General features: G+C 42.2%; 1 protein-coding gene across 6 annotated transcripts in view; it reads left to right on the top strand.

Annotated features, from left to right (window-relative positions):
- LOC137385172 (NACHT, LRR and PYD domains-containing protein 3-like) overlaps positions 1-16,512 on the top strand; it is an 89,560-nt gene that overhangs the window by 35,832 nt on the left and 37,216 nt on the right. For 4 of the 6 annotated variants that reach the window (XM_068060145.1, XM_068060142.1, XM_068060143.1 and 1 more), the window contains exons 5-8: positions 1,562-1,657; positions 2,925-3,020; positions 5,942-6,037; positions 13,244-13,339. In XM_068060145.1, the coding sequence (XP_067916246.1) occupies positions 1,562-1,657; positions 2,925-3,020; positions 5,942-6,037; positions 13,244-13,339 (384 nt within the window). Of the gene's footprint in view, positions 1-713; positions 919-1,352; positions 1,478-1,561; positions 1,658-2,924; positions 3,021-5,941; positions 6,038-13,243; positions 13,340-16,512 lie in introns of those variants that run through there. The other 2 variants (XM_068060148.1, XM_068060147.1) reach the window with 2 other exon arrangements.

The following is a 16,512-nucleotide window of genomic DNA, read 5'->3' as shown; positions in this document are numbered from 1 at the left end:
GAGGTAGTAGTCTAAAAAAACGAGGCCTCCAGGTGGTGATCTCCTGGTTGTTTCGCATTGGGCCGCTTAAGAAGGTAAATATGAGGCAGGTGAATGTGTGGGTGCAGGACCCGCACAAGGGAAAAGGCAACATGTTCTTCGGGCACTAGAGTGAGTTCAGAGGGAATGGAAGCGATTATCGTGATCTGAACAGAATAACAACAACAATGATTTCACAGAAAGGTTAAATGGAGCAGTGGGTTGATGGGAAATATCTGTATCTGAGACTAGAGAGTAATTAATAAAACGGTTAGAGCAAAACAGAACATTTATTGATTAGTGAAAAGTTGTGAGCAGGGAAAAAGGAAGAAGCTTTTCAATTAATGATAGATGAAGTCATTTGGTTAAAAATTGCAAGATGAGAAAGTATCCATGTTCGAAGGAATTGGAGAGTGTGTTGACTCCTGTCTGTATATTTTCTAATCATTCCAAACATAGGACCAAAAACATGAGATATTTAATCTCGTTCCAGAGGCAGGTTATAAGTTTTTTACAGGGCTTAGAGTAAACTAGCTATGGATGCAAGTATAATAAAAGGGTTCCATGACAATGCTACAACAACAACACCTGCACTTGTGTAAAATGTTTAACACAGTAAAACATCCCAGGGTGCTCCTCAAGACCATAATCTAACCCCGGTTATCAAATGTGCAGTTATACATTTATGGTGTTTACTAAGATTGTTAAACACCTCAAGATTTTCCACAGATTAATGCTGTACATCAGTCACCGTTTGAAGATACTGTTCGGGTCACTGTGAGACCGTTAACATTAAAATACGAGAAATGAACTTTCAGACCAATTGAAAGAATTACACATCATGATGTCACATTTTAAGACTGCTTTTATAACAACTAAACTGAAAGAAATACCCACTAAGTAAGTAGATGATAACCCCAGATTACAAATAGAGTTATTTAATTTATTCATTAGAATATTTTTATCCCTCACACCACACTTACACATTACACAGTTCTCTTTGATGTTGCAAACTTTGTGTTTAAAAGTCCCAAAATCCTCCCAGTTGCAATGGGTTAAATCTCCCAGACCTTATCAAAATCAGTGTCCCCTTCGTTCACTTGTCTGAGCACTTTTAACCTGGATGTTGGTGATTAAGGCAATTCCTGGTGATACTGTTGGGCTTTTACTCCTTTGCTAAATTCAGCTTTAAAAACAGGCCTTTCACTGTATTAAGCTTGCAAGAGCAACTGTTCCCTCTCTCTCTTTTGAGGCCACCTCAGCTGGTTTGCTGGCTTCCTTCCTTGCAGTCTCCTCTGAAGCGGCAACCGCTGGTTTCCTTTCTTACAGCCTGTCTGCCTTCAGAAAATCAGTTAAACATATTTAGAAGCAAACATCATTCGCTTATTGTCCTTTTCCACTGTGCAAATTCAGAAGTCTGGTTTTCAGCAGAACCACCTTGGCCTTCCATTGCTCCCAGGTGTGAATAGCTGCCGGGTACATTTGTATCTTTTGAACCAGTGACTCCTTGTTCATGGCCCGAATAACATTGTTTTTGTTACAGAGCACGAGACTCTGGGACCCCCTGATCCTGCTGTGGCTGAAGGTTCAAACAGTGGAGAAGATCCAACACTTTCAACAAAACCGAGAATGGGTTCAGGTAGGTTCAGCACCTTCTTTAAAATATAATCTTGGTGCTGAAAATGGGCCCAGATCTCGTTTTCGATCCTGCTGCTCACACAGGAAGAGGGAGCAAGACAGTAGCTGAGCAGAGGGAGGGATGTAAATGACCATTTAGAGGGCACCTCAATCATATGTGGAGGGATCTCCCGAGTACTGGTATTGTCCAATAGATAGCTGGTATTGGGGACTATAAGGTGGTTAGGGACAGTGAATCAGAGCAGGGGTTTCCTGAGCAATACTTTGGCACTACGGAGCAGGAGGCCATCCGACTGGCGTGGTGATGAGAGACAGGTGGGGCACAGGAATAGGAGGACAATAGTGGTGGGAGATTCTATAGTCAGGGAATAGACAGTCCTTTCTGCAGCCCTAAGCAAGTCCACTCTGGTAAAGTCGTTGCATGGAGAATGCACCAGGGAAATATTGTCCACCACGCATTTGTTTAAATCTAAAAAGGTGCATGTGCTGCCTATTGTGAACAGCCAAAGGGATGTGTTGTTTGATACGATCCCGCAGTCATTGGGATGTACGGCCTATGTACCTGGCATCTCACTGGCACTGAAATTCATATACCACGCTACTCATTTTTGGTAGGCGGGGCATCTTTTTGGCTTTATGGCAGCATCCTGTTAGTGTGCTAAGAATTAATCTCAAATTGGTTGTTATTGTATCAGTTAGGCTCGCAATATGGCTCAGGTAAGCATCCTAGATGCTGCATACATTCATACTCAGGGACCCCGTCCTGTGCAGACAAAAGGAACATGTCGAGTCTTCATGCCTTTTCTAAATTAAAACAAAGTGTGGGGGACAATAGGTTGCTGATCCATTCTCCATGGCAACGCCTGTAAAAATGAGAGGTGACCTGCCAACCAGTTAGCACCATTGTCCCATCAAGTAATGGATTATATTCTTCAATAATCACAGCGCTTCATATTGCAAAGCTGCATATTCTTTATACCACGGGAATGTCTGTTTTGGTCAACACTATGTTGGAACATTTTAAGAATGAGGCCTTCCCATGGATGTCTTGGCCAAAGAGAGCCCGTCTGGAAATGGAGTTCAGAGGGATGGGGCAGCTGCCTTTGGAACACCTGATGTGGAGAGTTGATCGTAAAACTCCAGAAATGCTCGATTGCAGTTGTACTGATGAAGGAGGATGGACTGACATCATGTTTAACAAGGCAAAATTGTACCTCTCATTTTCATATTTCTATGCAATGTTCCGATTAATATTGTATTTATTACAGGGAACGAAAATCTAGGAATGTCTGCCATTGCCTTGGCAGAAGTTTCAAACAATGCAGAAGGCCCAACATCTCCAACAGAAATAAGAATGGACACAGGTAGGTTCACAATCTTCTTTAAATATCATATCTGAGCTGAAGATGGGCCCAGATCCTGAGTAAGCTCACACAGGAAGAGGTAGCAGGATAGGGGCTCAGTTCAAAGAGGTAAGCGAGTGAACATCTAGAAGGCACAATACTCACACCTGGAGGGATCCCTTCGTCCTGGCACTGTCCAATAGAAACCTGGCATTCGGGACTGTAAAGTGGATAGAGTGGTGAGAGGCAGGTGGGGCACGGGAATAGGAGGATGATAGTGGTGGGAGATTCTATAGTCAAGGAATAGGCAGACTCTTCTACAGCCCTGAGCATATCCCGAATGACAAGTTCCCTCCCTGGTGTCAAGAGGGAACGACATCCTAAAATAGATGAACCATCTCGGGGAAAGAAAGGAGAGTACAAAGTATCCCTGGTCAGTACCAATGACACATTTAGAGCCATGTTTATCAAGGGAATATTGAGCCTGAGGTAGTAGTCTAAAAAACGAGGCCTCCAGGTGGTGATCTCCTGGTTGTTTCGCATTGGGCCGCTTAAGAAGGTAAATATGAGGCAGGTGAATGTGTGGGTTCAGGACCCGCACAGGGGAAAAGGGTACACATTCTTCAGGCACTAGAGTGAGTTCAGAGGGAACGGAAGCGATTATCGTGATCTGAACTGAACAACAACAACAATGATTTCACAGAAAGGTTAAATGGAGCAGTGGGTTGATGGGAAATATCTGTATCTGAGACTAGAGAGTAATTAATAAAACGGTTAGAGCAAAACAGAACATTTATTGATTAGTGAAAAGTTGTGAGCAGGGAAAAAGGAAGAAGCTTTTCAATTAATGAGAGATGAAGTCATCTGGTTAAAAATTGCAAGATGAGAAAGTATCCATGTTCGAAGGAATTGGAGAGTGTGTTGACTCATGCCTGTAAATTTTATAATCATTCCAAACATAGGACCAAAAACATGAGATATTTAATCTCGTTCCAGAGGCAGGTTCTAAGTTTTTACAGGGCTGAGAGTAAACTAGCTCTGGATGCAAGTATAATTAAAGGGTTCCATGACAATGCTACAACAACAACACCTGCACTTGTGTAAAATGTTTAACACAGTAAAACATCCCAGGGTGCTCCTCAAGACCATAATCTAACCCCGGTTATCAAATGTGCAGTTATACATTTATGGTGTTTACTAAGATTGTTAAACACCTCAAGATTTTCCACAGATTAATGCTGTACATCAGTCACCGTTTGAAGATACTGTTCGGGTCACTGTGAGACCGTTAACATTAAAATACGAGAAATGAACTTTCAGACCAATTGAAAGAATTACACATCATGATGTCACATTTTAAGACTGCTTTTATAACAACTAAACTGAAAGAAATACCCACTAAGTAAGTAGATGATAACCCCAGATTACAAATAGAGTTATTTAATTTATTCATTAGAATATTTTTATCCCTCACACCACACTTACACATTACACAGTTCTCTTTGATGTTGCAAACTTTGTGTTTAAAAGTCCCAAACTCCTCCCAGTTGCAATGGGTTAGATCTCCCAGACCTTATCAAAATCAGTGTCCCCTTCGTTCACTTGTCTGAGCACTTTTAACCTGGATGTTGGTGATTAAGGCAATTCCTGGTGATACTGTTGGGCTTTTACTCCTTTGCTAAATTCAGCTTTAAAAACAGGCCTTTCACTGTATTAAGCTTGCAAGAGCAGCTGTTCCCTCTCTCTCTTTTGAGGCCACCTCAGCTGGTTTGCTGGCTTCCTTCCTTGCAGTCTCCTCTGAAGCAGCAACCGCTGGTTTCCTTTCTTACAGCCTGTCTGCCTTCAGAAAATCAGTTAAACATATTTAGAAGCAAACATCATTCGCTTATTGTCCTTTTCCACTGTGCAAATTCAGAAGTCTGGTTTTCAGCAGAACCACCTTGACCTTCCATTGCTCCCAGGTGTGAATATTTGGTACATTTGTATCTTTTGAACCAGTGACTGCTTGTTCACGGCCCGAAGGTCTGGTAGGGTACAAACCACCATCCTTCAGGTGTTACTCTGCAGTCTCTTTTTTTTTTGGTCTCTATTATTCTGGTCACTAGGTTACCTGTCTTGTCCTTTAGCAGATTGGATGTGAGATCAGCTGACTTTCCAGACTCCATCTCAAACTGTTAAAAGTCACAGTTTTTAAAACATTATCATGTTACAATATCCAGCATTCATAACAGTTGCATGATTGAAAACATTATATATTAGTGTTAATAATGGAACAGTGGTAAGTGTCCTCACCTCCTGCAGTGCTCATTAGTAAAGTGCTGACACTATGAAAGATGTGATAAATATCTTCAACTAAAAACACCAACCAGACCACAATCTCCATGAACACAAAGGGAATGTCGCTGCCTATAGTGACCAGAGGAACCACTGACTTATATATTGTGTAAGTGGATAGATATCACATTCCTAAAGTACCTGAATTTAGTTTCTGTACGCAGCAAATCACAAATATTAAACTCAAATCAGTGAATAAAATACCGCTCGACTGTAAAATCAAGTAATAGATCATATTCTTCAATGATCACAACACTTCATATTGCTAAGCAGCATGTTCTTTATACCTTGGGAATATATCTGTTTCAGTCTGCACTATCTGAGTAAATATTACCAACGTGTGCTGCCCATGGGAGTATCGGCCGAAGGGAGCCCGTCTGGAATTAGGTTGTGATGTTCAGTGGGACTCACTAGATTTCATTGGACAGCTGCCTGTGTCACATCTGATGTACAGAGTTGATGGTAACACTCCAGAAATGCTCGATCACAGAGCTAACAGCTGTTGTACTGATCAGGGAGGAGGGACTGATACCATGTTTAACAAGGCAATATTCCAACTCTCATTTTCATATTTCTTTCTAACCTTCCTAATAATATTCTAATAATAGAGCATGAGAATTTGAGACCCCCTGATCCTGCCGTGGCTGAAGGTTCAAACAGTGGAGAAGATCCAACATTTTCAAGAAAAACACGAATGGATTCAGGTAGGTTCACAACCTTCTTTAAACTATAATCTCGGTGCTGCAAAAGGGCCTAGATCTCATGTTCGATCCTGCAGCTCACACGGGAGGTAGCAGCAGGGCAGTGGCTGAGTCGAAGGAGGGAAATGAATGTCCATCTTCTGCGCACCTCTGTCATATGTGGAGGGATCCCCCGGGTATTGTCATTGTCCAATAGATACCTTGCATTGGGGACAGTCAGGTGGATAGAGACAGTAAATCAGAGCAGGAGCGTCTTGAGCAACGGTGTGGCACTGGGGAGCAGGAGGCCACCCGAGTTGGGCGGTGGTGAGAGACAGGTGGGGCACGGGGATCGAAGGACGATCGTGGTGGGAGATTCTATGGTCAGGAGAATAGACAGACTCTTCTACAGACCTGAGCAAGTCCAGAGGGGAAGTTACCTCCCTAGTACCAGAGGGAAGAACATCCTGACACTGATGAACCATCTCCGAGAAAGAAGGGAGAGCAGAAAATATCCATGGTTGGTACCAATGACACAGACATCAGGATGTTTATCAAGGGAATATTTGGACTTAAAAACAGGAACACCAGGTGGTGATCTCCGGTTTGTTTGCACTGGGTCACTTTAGGAGGTAAATATGAACCAGGTGAGTGTGTGGCTGGAGCAGGAGAGAAGGGTCCATGTTCTTCGGGTACTGGCGTGAGTTCAGGGGAATAAGAATGAACTGCCGTGATCTGAACTGACCAACAAGAATGGTTTTATAGAAAAGTTGAATGGAGCAGTGGGAAGGGCATCAGCTGGTGTTATTGGAAGGTGGGAAAATCCAGATCTGAGTCTCATGAGCAGAATTAAAAGAAAAACAACAATTGGAGCAAGAACAGAAAATTTACTGAGTCGTGAAAGGTTGCTATCGGGAGAAAACGGAGAATTTTTTCAAGTGGTGAGATGAAGTCACTTGGTTAATAAAATTGCAGGATGAGCAAGTGCCCAGATTGCAAAGAATTGGAGCGAGTGTTGAATGTTGTCTGTAAATGTACAGAGCATTCCAGACATATTTTGAAGGTAAAACGCATGAGATATGTAATCGAGGATCTGAGACAGGGTCTGGGTTTTTACAGGGCTCAGAGTAAAATAGTTGTGGATGTCAGTTTTATTTAAGGGTTCCAGGACAATGCTACAACAACAACAAACTTGCATTTATGTAGCGTTTTTAACATAGTAAAACATCCCCCTGGATGCTCCACAACACAAGTTGTCAAATGTGCAGTGATACATTTGTGATATTTTCTGAGATAGTAAAATACCTTAAGATATTTCACAAATCACTGTCGTACATCATCTCACTCTTTAAAGTTATTGTTACGACCTCCGAGAGGCCGTTAACGTTAAAAATACAAAGTATTAACTGCCAGACCAATTTAAAGAATGACACGACTTCACATTTTAAGACTGTTATTATGACGAATAAACCAAAGGAAATCCTCACGGACAAAATTGTACTTTGCAAGTAGATGAGAACGCCAGATTAGAAAGGTACATATTTTCTTTCCTTATAAAAATACTTCAAAACCTCACACCACACTTGATCATTGCAGTTTGGTGGCGAAATGCATGCAACTCAAAGTACCAAACTCCTCCCTGTTGCAGTGTGTTGGATCTCCCAGACCTTTTCAAAATGAATATCCTCTTCACTCATTTGTACAAGCCCTTTCGAGCTGGATGTCAGTGATTAAGGCGTTTCCTGTTGATCTTGTTGGGTTTTTCCTTCTTCACAAAATTAAAGTTTCAGAACATGTTCGAGTCTTTGCAGCCTTTCACTGTATCAGGCTTCTGAGAGCAGGCGTTTCCTCTCCTTCTCATTGTCTCTCTCTGTGGAGGCCATCATGGCTTCTTTACACCCTCCTTTGAGGTTATAACTGCTGGTTTCCTTTCTTACAGCCTGTCTGCATTCGTAAAATCTGTTAAATTTGTTTGGAACCAAATAACACCAGCTTATTGTTCTTTTCCACTATGCAAAGTCCAGAAATCTTGTTTGCAGCAGAGCCACCTGGGCCTTCCATGTAGATGTGAGGTCACCTGACGTACCAGACTCATCTTATGTTTTATCAACTGTGATTTTTAAAATTTTATTATGTTACAATTTCCAGCATTCATAACAGTTACATGATTTATAATGTTATCGATTTGTGTAAATGTCCTCACCTCCTACAGTGTTCATTAGTCAGGTGCTAAAACCATGAGTTATATGGTAAATATATTCAAGTAGAAACATCCACCAGGAAACATCTCCATGAGCACACGGAAAATGTCACTGCCCATAGAGACCAGGAAAATCACAGACTTGTGTATCGTATAATTGTATAGATAATGTATTCACAACATATCTGAATTTAACTTCAATACTCACAAATCAAAAATATTAAAAAGAGACATGCTGTCGAAGTTTTTGTCTTGCACTCTTCAGAACTGATGCAAGAATGCCAAATTTTAAAGGTAGCAACAAAATATACTGCACAAGTAAAGGGAGATGATTGATTGGCAAGTCGACTCTGATTGGTAGAGTTGTTGCCATGGAGAATACACCAGGGAAATATTGTCCCCCACGAGTTTGTGCAATTCAAAAAAGGTACATGTGCTGTCCAATTGCGGAATTGCATCTAACGTTAGGCGTTATGTTCTGAGTTTTGGAAGCACTGGCTGGTTGGATACAGTACACTGCTCGTTGTGAACAGCCACAGGGATTTTCTGTTTGATACGATCCCCCAGTCATTGGGATGTACGGCCGATGTACCTGGCATCTCACCAGCACTGAAATTCATATTCCATATTACTCATTTTTGGTAGGCAGAACGTCTTTTTGGCTTTACGGCAGCATCCTGTTAGTGTGTTCCGATTTATACTAACAACCAGTTTAAGATGAACAGTTGGGCTTGCAATGCAGCTCACTTACGTTCGCCAGAATTATTGTACATATATTCATACGCAGGGACCTGTCCTGTGCAGACTTCATGCCTTTTCTAAATTAAACAAAAGTGTGGGGGACAATCGGTCGTTGATCCATTCTTCATGGCAACGCCTCTAGCAATCAGGGGTGACCTGCCAACCAGCAAGCACAATTTGCCCATGCAGTATAAATTGTTGCTCCCTTTGAAATTTGGCATTCTTGTGTCTGTCCTGATGAGTACAAGGCAAAAAGCTACGACCGCATGTCTCTTTTTGCAGCAATACTCAGGTTCTGTATTGCCAACTGACAAAGAAAAAAATATTATACTCCAATCTGTGAATAAAAATAATGCAACACTGCTGGACTGTGTAAGATCAAGTAATGGATTATATTCTTCAATGATCACAAGGCTTCACATTGGAAAACTGCATATTCTCTATACCAGCAATAAACCTGTTTCGGTCAGCAGTTAGAAAATGAGGGTTTCCAATTGATGTCTTGGCTGAAGAGAACCCGTCTGGAACCGTAGTTCAGAGGGGTGGATAGGATGTCGCTGGGTAGCTGCCTGTGTCACACCTGATGTGGGGAGTTGATCATAACACTCCAGAAATGCTCGATTACAGAGCTACCAGTTGTTGCACTGATGAGGGAGGAAGGAATGATACCCTGTTTAACAAGGCAAAATTCTACCTCTCATTTTCATATTTCTGTGCAATCTTCCTATTAATATTGTATTAATTACAGTGGATGAGAATCAGAAAATGCCTGTCACTCCCGTGGTAGAAGGTTCAAACAATGGAGAAGGTCCAAGATCATCATCAGAAATGAAAGTGGGCACAGTTAGGTTCACAGCCTTCTTGAAAATATAACTTTGACCTGAAGAACAGCCGGGATCCTGTGTAAACGCACACAGGAAGGGGGAGCAGGACAGGGCTCAGTACAAAGTGTTAATTGAGTGACCATCTGGAGGACACTCTGCTAACACATGGAGGGATCCCCTGAGTACTGGCAATGTCTAATCGAAACCTGGAATTAGGGACTGTAAAGTGGATAGAGTGGTGAGAGACAGGTAGGGCACGGGAATAGGAGGATGATAGTGGTGGGAGATTCTGTAGTCAAGAAAGAGACAGACTCTTCTACAGCCCTGAGCATATCCCGAATGATAAGTTCCCTCCCTGGTGTCAAGGCGGAAGGATGTTCTGAAATAGATGAACCATCTCGGGGAAAGAAAGGAGTGCACAAAATATCCATGGTCAGTACCAATGACACATTTAGAGCCATGTTTATCAAGGGAATATTGAGACTGAGGTAGTAGTCTAAAAAACGAGGCCTCCAGGTGGTGATCTCCTGGTTGTTTCGCATTGGGCCGCTTAAGAAGGTAAATATGAGGCAGGTGATTTGTGGATGCATGACTGGAACAGGGGAGAAAGGTACATGTTCTTCGCGCACTAGAGTGAGATCAGGGGGAACGGAAGCGACTATCGTGATCTGAACAGAACAACAAGAACAATGATTTCACAGAAAAGTTAAATGGAGCAATGGGATGATGGGAAATATCTGTATCTGAGACTAGAGAGAGTAATTAATAAAACAGTTAGAGCAAAACAGAACATTTATTGATCAGTGAAAAGTTGTGAGCAGGGAAAAAGGAAGAAGCTTTTCAATTAATGAGAGACTGCTCCCCGTTGCAATGTGTTGGATCTCCCAGACCTTTTCGAAATGAATATCCTCTTCACTCATTTTTACAAGCCCTTTCGAGCTTGACCTCAGTGATTAAGGTGATTGCTGTTGGTCCTATTGGGCTTTTAGGTCTTGGCAAAATTAAACTTTCAAAGAATGTTCAAGTCTTTGCAGTCTTTCACTGTATCAGGCTTCTGAGAGCAGCTGTTCTCTCTCCTCCTCATTCTCACTCTGTTGAGGCCATCACAGCTGGTTGTCTTCTTTACACTTTCCCAGGAGGTGGTAACTGCTGGTTTCCTTTCATACAGCCTGTCTGCATTCATAAAAACTGTTAAATATATTTGGAGCCAAACAACAACAGCTTATTATACTTTTCCTCTATGCAAAGTTCAGAAATCTTGTTTTCAGCTGAGCCACCTGTGTCTTCCATGTTTCCAGGTGTTAACAGCTAGCTGATAAATTTGCATCTTCAGAATCACTGACTACTCGTTTACGGCCCGAATGTCTGGGAGGGTGAAAGTCATTCTTCTTCAGGTGTTTCCCTGCAGTACCTGTTTTTTCCAAAAAAGTGTCTTTGCTCTGTGTTCTCTATTGTCGTGGGAACCAGGTTTTATGTCCTGGCCTTTAGCGGAGTGGATATGAGGTCACCTGACTTACCAGACTCCAGCTTAAATTTTAAAAATCACATTTGATAAAACATTATCATGTTACAATGCCCAGCATTCATAACAGTTACATGACTTACAATGTTATCAATTTGTGTCAACATTAGTGGAACAGTGTTAAATGTCCTCACCTCCTACAGTGCTTATTAGTCAGGTGCTGACACCATGAGGTATATGGTGAATATATTCGAGTAGAAGCACCAACCAGGATACATCTCCATGAGCACATGGAAAATATCACTGCCCATAGAGACCAGGAATATTATTGATCTGTAAACTGTAAAATTGGATAGAAAATGTATTCATATAATTCCTGAATTTAACTTCAACAGTCACAAGTCAAAAATATTAAAAGAGACATGCTGTCGAAGTTTTTGTCTTGCACTCATCAGAACTGACGCAAGAATGCCAAATTTTAACGGTAGCAACAAAATATACTGCACAAGAAAAGGGAGCTGATTGATTGGCAAGTCGACTCTGATTGGTAGAGTTCAGTTCAGTTCAGAGATACAGCACTGAAACAGCCCCTTCGGCCCACCGAGTCTGTGCCGACCATCAACCACCCATTTATACTAATCCTACACTAATCCCATATTCCTACCACATCCCCGCCTGTCCCTATATTTCCCTACCACCTACCTATACTCGGGGTAATTTATAATGGCCAATTTACCTGCCAACCTGCAAGTCTTTTGGCTTGTGGGAGGAAACCGGAGCACCGGGAGAAAACCCACGCAGGCACAGGGAGAACTTGCAAACTCCACACAGACAGTACCCAGAATTGAACCCGGGTCGCTGGAGCTGTGAGTCTGCGGTGCTAACCACTGCGCCACTGTGCCGCCCCCAAAGAGTTGTTGCCATGGAGAATACACCAGGGAAATATTTTCCTCCACGGGTTTGTTCAATTCAGAAAAGGTACATGTCCTGTCCAATTGCGGAATCGCATCTAACGTTAGACATTATGTTCTGAGTTTTGGAAGTACTGGCTGGTTGGATGCATTACTCTGCCGATTGTGAACAGCCAAAGGGATTTGCTGTTTGATATGATCCCCCAGTCATTGGGATGTACGGCCTATGTACCTGGCATCTCACCGCCACTGAAATTCATATTCCATTTTACTCATTTTTGGTAGGTGGAATGTCTTTTTGGCTTTGCAGCAGCATCCTGTAAGTGTACTAAGATTTAATCCTAAATTGGTTGTTAGTGTATCAGTTGGGCTCGCAATGTGGTTCACGTATACTTCCTAGAAGCTACATATATTTATACGCAGGGACTTGTCCTGTTCAGACAAAATCAACATGTGCAGATTTCATGCCTTTTCTAAATTCAGTAAAAGTGTGGGGGACAATTGGCCGCTGATCCATTCTCCATGGCAACACCTCTAGCAATCAGCGGTGACCTGCCAACCAGTTTGCACCATTTGCCCATGCAGTATAATTTGTTGCTCCCTTTGAAATTTGGCCTTTCCTGATTTGCAGCAATACTCAGGTTCTGTAGTGCCAAATAACTATGAAAATATAATATACTCCAGTCTGTGAATAATAATGCAACATCGCTCGACTGTGTAAGATCAAGTAATGGATTATATTCTTCAATGATCAGAGCACTTGATATCTTTATACCACGAGAATAAGTCTGTTTCGGTCAGCACTTTTTTTCGAACATTTTAAGAATGAGGGCTTCCAATGGATGTCTTGGCCGAAGAGAGCCTGCCTGGAACCGTAGTTCAGAGGGGTGGATAGGATTTCGCTGGGTAGCTGTCTGTGTCACACCTGATGTGGGGGGTTGACCGTAAAACTCCAGAAATGCTCGATTACAGAGCTACCAGTTGTTGCACTGATGAGGGAGGAGGGATGATACCCTGTTTAACAAGGCAAAACTCTATCTCTCATTTTCATATTTCTGTGCAGCTTTCCTATTAATACTGTATTCATTGCAGAGGATGAGAATCAGAAAATGCCTGTCACTTCCATGGCAGAAGGTTCAAACTGTGGAGAAAGTCCAAGATCATCTTCAGAAATGAGAATGGACGCAGGTAGGTTCACAGCCTTCTTGAAAATATAATTTCTGACCGGAACAAGGACCCAGATACTGTGTAAGCTCACAGAGTAAGAGGGAACAGGACAGGGGCTCAGTACAAAGCGGTAAGTGAGTGACCATCTAGAGGGCACTCTACTCACACGTGGCGGAATCCTCCGAGTACTGTCACTGTCCAGTACAAACCTGGAATAAGGGAATGCAAAGTGGAGAACGACACTGACCCAGAGCAGGAGCATCCTGAGCAACATTGTGGCACTGGGAAGCAGGAGGCCACCATGAGTCGGGTGGGAGTGACAATCAGTTGGGGCATGGGAACAAGAGGACGATAGTGGTGGGAGATTCTATAGTCAGGCAATTGACAAACTCTTGTACTGCCCTGAGCAGATCTGGATTGATAAGTTCCCTCCCTGGTGTCTAGAGGGAAGGACATCCTGAAAGAAATGAACCATCTCGGGGAAAGAAAGGAGAGCAGAAAATATCCATAGTCGGTACCAGTGACACATTTAGAAACATGTTTGTTAAGGGAATATTGAGACTGAAGTAGTCGTCTAAAAAATGGGACCTCTAGTTGGTGACCTCTGGGTTGTTTTGCACTGGGCCACTTAAGAAGGTAAATATGAGTCAGGTGGATGTGTGGCTGCAGGGCTGGAGATGGAGAGAAGGGTGCACGTTCTTCGGGCACTAGAGTGCATTCAGGGAAATGAAAAGGACAGTCGTGATCGGAACCGACCAACAACAATGATTTCAGAGAAAAGTTGAATGGAGCAGTGGGATGATGGGAAATATCTGTATCTGAACAGTGGCGGCACAGTGGCGCAGTGGTTAGCACCGCAGCCTCACAGCTCCAGGGACCCAGGTTCGATTCTGGGTACTGCCTGTGTGGAGTTTGCAAGTTCTCCCTGTGTCTGCGTGGGTTTTCCCCGGGTGCTCCGGTTTCCTCCCACAGCCAAAGACTTGCAGGTGATAGGTAAATTGGCCATTGTAAATTGCCCCTAGTGTAGGTAGGTGATAGGGAATATGGGATTACTGCAGGGTTAGTATAAATGGGTGGTTGTTGGTCGGCACAGACTCGGTGGGCCGAAGGGCCTGTTTCAGTGCTGTATCTCTAAATAAAATAAATAAATAAATAAATGAACCTAGAAAGAGTCATTAATGAAACGGTTCGAGCAAAACCGAACATTTATTGATTCATGAAAAGTTGTGAGCAGGGAAAAAGGAAGGATCTTTTCAAGTAGTGAGAGATGAAGTCATCTGGTTAAAAATTGCAAGATAAGAAATTATCCGTGTTCTGAAGAATTGGAGCGAGTGTTAAATGTTGTCTGTTCATTTTCTAATCATTCCAAACATAGCACCAAAAGCATGAGATATTTAATCTAGTTTCTGAAGCAGAGTCTAGGTTTTTACAGGGATCCGAGAAAACCAGTTATGGATGCCAGTATGGTTAAAGGGTTCTATGACAATGTGACAACAACAAAGCATGTGCATTTATGTAACATTTTTCACGAAGTGAAACATCCCAGCGTGCTCCACAAGACGCTAATCAAACACAGGTTATCAAATGTGCAGTCTTACATTTATGGTGTTTACGAAGATTGTAAAACACCTTAAGATCTTTAACAAACCAAAGCTGTACATCACCTCACTGCTTAAAGATACTGTTAGGACCTCAATGAGACCGTTAACGTTAAAAATACGAACTATGACATCCCAGACCAATTCAAAGAATTACACACAAGATGTCACGTTTTAAGACTTCTTTTATGACAACTAAACTGAAAGAAATCCCCACTAACGAAATAGTACTTTGTCAGTCGATGATAATCCCCGATTACAAAGAAAGGTATTTTATTTACTTATAAAAAATACCCGAATACCTCACACCACACTTAAACGTTACATAGTCCGCTTTGAAGTTGCAATCTTTGCCGTTAAACCTCCTCCCAGTTGCAATGGGTTTGATGTCCCAGACCTTTTCAAAATCCATGTCCCCTTCACTCACTTCTCTGAGCACGTTTCTCTGGACGTCGGTGAATAAGGCAATTCCTGGAGATCCTGTTGAGCTTTTACTCCTTTGCTAAATTCAACTTCCAAACAGATTCAATGTCTTCGCAGCCATTCCCTGTATCAGACTTCCAAGAAGACATATTTCCTCCCTTTTACTCTCTCTCTCTCTCTCTCTCTCTCTCTCTCCATCTCTATCTCTCTCTCTGTCTCTCTCTCCTTTGAGGCCACATCCACTGGCTGTCTTCCTTACAGCCTCCTCTGAGGCGGTGAGCACTGGTTTCTTTTCTAACAGCCTGTCTGCCTTCAGAAAATCTGTTAAATTTATTTGGAACCAAACATCAACATCCTATTGCCCTTTTCTGCTATGCAAAGTCCAGAAGTCTGGTTTTCAGCAGAGCCACCTGGGCCTTCCATGTTCCCAGGTGTTAACAGCTGCCTGGTACATTTGCATCTTCAGAATTGCCGACTCCTTGTTTATGGTCTGAATGTTTGGGAGACTGAAAGGCGTTGATCTTCAGGTGTTACCCCTGCAGCCTCTGTTTCTTTTCAAAATTGTCTTCGATCTTTGACATCTGTTGTCCTGGTAACCAAGACTTCTATCTTGTCCTTTAGCAGAGTGGATGCGATGTTACCTAACTTTCCGGACTCCATATTATATTTTAAAACTCCGAGTTTTGAAAACATAATTCTGTTACAAAGTTCAGCATTCATAACACCTCCCACCTAAAAATATAAAATTCATTGCCATCGTAACAATTTCTCTTACAACATAATTCAGGTGTGGTGCTGGAGGATTGGTGGAATGCTAACGTTATACCTCTGATTAAAAAGCGACAAGGGATAGATCGAATAATTACAGGGCAGTCAGTCTAACCTCAGTAGTGGGACAATTATTGGAATTAATTCTGAGATTCAGGATAAACTGTCACATAGATGGGCACAGTTTAAACAAGAATGGCCAGCATGGATTTGTTAAGGGAGTATTTTGTCTGACCAACTTGGTCAAAAGTTTTGAACAAGTAACAAGAAAAATTGATGAGGGTAGGACAGTTGATGTGGTCTCCATGGATTTTAGCAAGGCTTTTGACAAGGTCACACATGGCAGACTGGTTAAAAAAAATAAAGCCCATAGGATCCATGGAAATATCGCAAGGTGAATACAAA

The sequence above is a fragment of the Heterodontus francisci genome, chromosome 28 (assembly GCF_036365525.1).
Source record: "Heterodontus francisci isolate sHetFra1 chromosome 28, sHetFra1.hap1, whole genome shotgun sequence".
Taxonomy (NCBI): domain Eukaryota; kingdom Metazoa; phylum Chordata; class Chondrichthyes; order Heterodontiformes; family Heterodontidae; genus Heterodontus; species Heterodontus francisci.
This window is presented reverse-complemented; position numbering and strand designations above follow the sequence as displayed.